Source organism: Azolla caroliniana, unplaced genomic scaffold, assembly GCF_043228905.1.
Source record: "Azolla caroliniana isolate FFs.n. ecotype wild unplaced genomic scaffold, voAzoCaro1.0.p SCAF_1, whole genome shotgun sequence".
NCBI classification, from domain to species: Eukaryota; Viridiplantae; Streptophyta; class Polypodiopsida; order Salviniales; family Salviniaceae; genus Azolla; species Azolla caroliniana.
In genome coordinates, this window is record NW_028230436.1 from 36,777,808 (window position 1) to 36,784,274 (window position 6,467).

Sequence of the window (6,467 nt, forward strand, 5' to 3'; positions counted from 1 at the left end):
TTTGAATATTGGGCTATGCAATTCAAAATTGCAAGCTCAACCTTTACATGTGTATTTATATGTTTAAATGTTTAATCATGCATTTCTATCTCTATAATAGCCACCAAATCATGGTTTGCATACATTTACTACATACACAACCATTCTTCTTGAGACCCTTATTAGGTTTTCCTAAAAAAAGCCAATATAATAACTATAGTATAAAATATTTGAACTCCAAGCTACCATGTTAAAAAATAGAACTTGTTCTTAATTATCCAATTGTTCTTGATTCAAAAAACCTCAATGACATTTTGCAAAGTAGTTAGCCTTGACCATATCTATGAGTTTCATTTCACATAAACAAGAAAAAAGTAAGAGTTTCATTACACAATGACAATCTCCAAGTCATAAAATGCAAACAAACATCAAAGTGACATATACATAAGAAGATGCATGGAAAAGAATGTATTTGCACATAAAATGACATGTCTTGTTTGATCATGAGATCTTCAAAACAACAATTGTCTACTACTCGAGAGTTTCATAATATTCTCTAGAGCTCATTCAAGACGAGGACCTGCAAAGCATATTTCTCGTGCAAGGGAAGCATAATCACCCACCTCATAATCTTTGAACATCTCAAAGTTTGCAATAAATAGGTTGGCTAACTTTCTCAATGTATCCATGTAGGCTTCTTTGTCATTCCACTGAAATGATCAAGATACAAATGGTAAGGAATAATGCTTACGGTGAATATGTACAAATTATTTCCCTAAATATCCGATGAAGTTAAAGCCAAATAATAATAAAACAATATATACATGTAATTACACAGATAGAGACGATCTATATTACATCCACGTTTATCCAAAATCTTATTATATACAAATATGATGGATTTTGCACATGGCCTTGTGACACATACAAGCAAACATGTGCACTTGGAACATTTATACAATGTTTCATTCATTGTATGATTACCAAAACACTACATATATCTAAATTATGCTCGTTAATTGCATTCATCATGTTGCATACAATATTGTGTGTGTGTGTGTGTGCCTATAGCCGAATAGTAGCTACTAACAAATGCAAGTATATGTAACATGTATCTTGATGAATACAAACTTTAATGGGTATATGAAGATGAAGAAAGGGTTTTATACAAATATAAGCATCCACATGCACTTAAAGCATCGTTACTCCTATTATATATGATTTACACACTTACACATGCTCGTTTGATATTTACTTGCACTTGATTTTTTAATTATTCTTCGTCTTTAATTTTATATGAATTTAAAGAGAGCATGAGAGAGACCATGTTCTCTGGGTGGAGAATGTTGGAAGGTACACCCTCAACTTCATTTGGAATATGCAATCCAAATATTGGAGTCTCTGTGTATTTGGCAGAGAGGAGAGATCCATCATGTATAGAATCAATGATTTTTCTAGTATGTGCTAACTTTATCCTGTTTCCTACACCATAGCTAGAAACACAAACAAAACATATATAAGAAATTGTGTACCTACACATTTAAACACACACAAGGATAGAGACATGATCAAACCTGCCACCAATCCAACCTGTATTAACCAACCACGCTGTGGTGCCATGATGTTCCATTTTGCTAGCCAACATAGAAGCATATTTAGTGGGGTGCATCATGATAAATGCAGCCCCAAAGCATGCAGAGAATGTTGCCCTTGGTTCTTTGACACCGTCTTCGGTGCCTGCTACCTATAACAAAAGCACATTACAAATATGAATGTTTCATAATGCACCTATATATAATATGATAAAATTTCTCAATAAAGGTGTATTTATGAATATACATGTCTCATACATACAAGCAATTATGCATACTACATATTCTATCCAAGAGACTTACAGAGAAGCAAGGCACAAGGATCCTAATACTCAATACTTATCTACATGTTTACAATATATATAAAATCAAAACAAACGGGCTTTCTAACATCCTCGATATATTTACAATACATAAGAAAGTATTTCGTCAAATCATGATTATATGGGGATCTTATGCATGTATCTTGCAAAGTTGATTTGTCTTATAAAGTTTTGCTTGCTACTTCATATGACAAGAACCATGGATGCAACCATTTGATAACTATTGTGAAGAAACTAATGAGATTCACGGTCATAATATCACTAAAACATAATAATTGGTAGTAATAAAAAATAATGAAGAAGTTTGAGTACTTACCAACTTCCCATATAGTACCATGCATTACATATCCATAAGATGATAAATAGGTAATGTAGTTTCTTTACCAATGCAGTGTAACCACTAATGAAGTGATACATGGTTTGCGGTAGGCTCAATTTGCTCACAGGAGGCAAGACGCCGAAAGCATCACATGTCAATAATATGACATTCTTCGGATGAGGTCCCACACAAGGTATCCTTGCATTTGGAATGTATTCAATGGGATATGCAGCCCTCGTGTTCTCTATTGAAAGATCTAAGTTAGCATACCTCGATGGAAGTTTGTACTTCTTAAAGAATCATCATTATATAGCATTTACCGGTAATAGACTTGTCGGAATAATCAACAACCCTCGTACGTTCATTGAACACCACATTTTCTACCACTGCACATATTTATGTTCATCATAAGGCCGCAAACAAAAAATTCACATTAAACATAATGCATTCTTGTTTGAAATTCTAGTGCCATGCACTTTAAACCATATATTTTGCTACTAATGAATATGCTAAGATAATACTTTCTAGGGGGAAAACCTGTTCCAAACTTAATAGCATTCCAAATGTCAGGTTCACTTTTTGGTGAGAGATTGATGCACTTTGCATAACATCCTCCCTCAATGTTTGATACTCCATTGTTGCCCCAACAATGCTCATCATCCCCTATCAAGTATCTATTATGATCTGTTGATAAGGTGGTTTTCCCTGTACCTAATAATGTCGAGACAAAAATGAAATTAGTTGTAGAAATTTTGTAATAATGTTGAGACAAGAATTATAGGTTGCCTCCCAAACAAAAATTTAACGAGCTTCTAATTTTTTAAAGGGTAACCTGAGAGACCAAAGAAAAGTGCAACATCCCCTTTTTCACCCATGTTGCAACCAGAATGTAGAGAGAGGACACCACACTTTGGCATGAGGTAATGCATGACACTAAAAAGACCCTTCTTCATCTCGCCCGCATATTCTGTGCCTAATATTACCATCTCACGACGTCCGAGATTAAGGTCAACACTTGTGGAAGTTGTCATATAATGGGTATAACGATTACAAGGGAATTGCCCTGCATTGTAAATTGTGAAGTCTGGTTCTCCAAATATCTCTGACTCTTCTTGGGTTGGTCTTATGCACCTATACATCCTCACTTCAATATTTATAAAGTACATAGTTGAATTCTCTCGCATGTACACATTGAGTAAGTGCATCTACAACTCTTACTAATGGTAATTATCAAATGTTTACACTTAGAAAAACAATTATAAATGAACATTGATTTTCACTTACATGTTGTGCATGAACAAAGAGTGGTAGGCACGTGCTGATACAATTCTCACTTTGATTCGATGCTCTGAGTCCCAATTTAAGAATTGGTCATTAACATATACCTAAATGTTTTCAAAGAAGTACGATGAGACGTCATGAAAGTGAACAATATTCTTTACAACCAAATGAGGCCCTTAATTTGTTACCTTATCCAATGAATTCAAGTAGTCTAGTGCTCTCTCCTTATTGACTAGGAATGCATGCTCATCCATTTCAATGTTAGGGGAGCCCCTAACCAAGTTTGGGACATATTAACAAACATCTTTATTAGTAGAAACAAATTAATACCAAAGAGGGAGATTATTTTTGAAATCTAGAAAGTGATTTGAGATGGTCGGGGAATAAAGGGTTGGCATAAATCACTTCGATGTTCTAATTTAGATACTTTTGAATGACATTCTACATATTAGTAATAAGGCATATATATAATTATATACTCACTTGCCCCACCATAGGTCATTTTGAGAGGTTGGTTCTTTTACTACTCGCTTGTCTTTTGGGGAACGACCCGTCTTTGCACCAGATAGAGTGGCAAGTGCACCATTCGATGTTATGAATGAGGCCTTATCATATTTCACTGCGTGCTCATATAGCTCTATGCCATTACAAACCCATTAAATCAATATCTAAACTTGACAGCTTTAAAAGCACTTTTAGGTTCCAACTTTGAAGTATGAAATAAGCAATGCACTACCCCTATTGACACAAAACACATATTACAATTGTGAAATATTATTGATTTAATTTAAATTTTACCTGCCGGTGACAAGTTATAGAGGATGTGGGTGCAACTTATGTTGGGTATAGTTGGATTGTAGTCCTCTACAACCCGACTTTTGGGCTTTTGTGATTGTGAAATTGGAGGCTTGGGATTGCTTTTCAATACCATTGGTCCTTTTTCGCACGCCAAAGATGTAAGTGATGTACTATATTCATAATAATGCACAATCATATGAGTTGCGATTAAATCAAACATGTGGACTTAATTAGGAAGTATATTGTTGACCGATAAGAACAAGGGCATAAGAATCCACTTAATCACACCATTTCCAATAAGTTCATTTTTATCACTTCAGTCAATAGGGATGCACTAACCCAGAAGAAGTAAAACCTAAAACTCCCAATCATGTTCACCAACGTTGGACACATCCATGAACACCATATATGTCTAATTGAACTTTAAGCTAAACACACTAACCCAGAAAAACCTAGCATCTCTCCCTACAAATACAAAAGCCCATTAAACCTTCTATAATCATGAGGATCTCTATAGTTTGATTATCTCTCCAAGATGATGTACTTGACTGTATGTCACAAATGCCACTCCCACTGAATCAAATTTCTTTGTTTCTCACAAATCAATCTTCCTTTTAACTTCAGTACTGGTTGCGGTATTAATCCACATATACCATCAAACAAGAACCTCTTTCTCACGCCCATGGTGATCAAACACCCCATCCAATTGGCAATTTAGAATGCGGCACAAATGCACAAAATAGGGAGTGTGAAAACCCACTAAAAGGAAAATAAGAATATCCTGACTAACAATGCCCAACGTCGCTACATTACCACTAAAATGGATCCAACGATAGGGAATTTCATGTGCATGCCACCCTCTTCTTGCACACCCACATGAAACATATTGGCCTTTTAAACCCATCAATGAAGGCAACCCATCCACCATTTGCCACTAAACCACGAAACAACCAAGTCCGTATATATATATCCCAATGATACCCCATTTTGGAGATGTATTGTCACACCCGAAGATTTATCAACTCTATAAATGCATCATGGTTCAATCTCACAAAGTGCAGTAATTTACTTGACAACATTGCAAAATGTAGGGGTTTGAATGCCTAACCTTTTGGTTGATCTTGGACAACAACATCCTTACCGATGGAATTATATCCACCTTGTCCCTCTCCCTCTCTCTTCTATTGATATGAGTGTTTGACATTTCTTTAAATTACAAGTTCATCATGAGAATCAAAAGCAATACAAATTAAAACCCAATAATGGATGCATTTAACCAAAGCATTTGCAATATAATAGAAAAGAAAAGAACCTAATCGATTCATCGATTGTTGAAATAGGTCCACAAATGGGTGGAACGTTCTTGTGCATGTAAATGGACTCTTTCACACCATCTCCACTTTGATTCATGCTAATCCTTGCCATCCCATAATCAAATGGCACCTTAATTTATCAATGTCAATTGGGAACATTTCAAAATCCACATGATCCAGTAAGAATTAAAAAAAATTTCATGACCAAAACTTTCTAGATTCATGATTTCATGACTAAAACTTTCTAGATTCAGAAACAAAAATTTAGCGAGTCAAATCTTTATTTCCATCTTGGTGAGATATAGTTCATTAGTATGATTACAATTCAATACAATTTGATTAACTCATGAAGTTACTATTAAATCCCTCAACAAAACATGTCACGACCAAAACTTTCTAGATTCATAAACAAACATTTAACAGCACAAATTTTCATTTCCATTTTGGTGAAATCTAGTTCCTTATTATGATTATAATTCTAATTTACTCCTGAGGCAACAGCTAAATCCCTTTGCTCCCCTGGTTGATAACAAATTCATTAACGGTCAAATTGATTTTTATTATTCAAGGAATAAATTAAATATCGACCAATTAATGAATCATGACTTAAATTATCGTGAATTTATCTGAGAAATTCTGAGAACAAAGAAATCCTTCTCATTCTTTTATTAGAAAATTTCAATATGAATAATTAAGGATCTGATTAGCCCATAAAAAGATTAATGTGATGAGAAACGTAGATACATGGATACCTTTAGCGAGAGGAAATTGCTAGTTCTGAGTGCCATGGCGGCAGCTGCCGAATGGATTAACTGTGCCATTTAACCTATTAATTAAAGAGAAAGAGAGAGAGAGAGAGAGA

The 6,467-nt window shown here is 34.6% G+C and overlaps 1 protein-coding gene across 1 annotated transcript; it reads right to left on the reverse strand.

The window, feature by feature from the left end:
- Positions 1 to 348: 348 nt before the first annotated feature.
- Positions 349 to 6,467, reverse strand: LOC147870303 (phosphoenolpyruvate carboxykinase (ATP) 2-like). Its single transcript, XM_087338741.1, has 13 exons — positions 6,358 to 6,467; positions 5,605 to 5,735; positions 4,293 to 4,462; positions 3,978 to 4,131; positions 3,683 to 3,767; positions 3,498 to 3,598; positions 3,046 to 3,344; positions 2,751 to 2,924; positions 2,534 to 2,599; positions 2,279 to 2,457; positions 1,554 to 1,723; positions 1,304 to 1,472; positions 349 to 689 (listed from the first exon to the last, which is right to left on the reverse strand). The coding sequence occupies exons 1-13, from the start codon at positions 6,424 to 6,426 to the stop codon at positions 543 to 545; spliced, it is 1,914 nt and encodes a 637-aa protein (XP_087194867.1). The 5' UTR covers positions 6,427 to 6,467; the 3' UTR covers positions 349 to 542.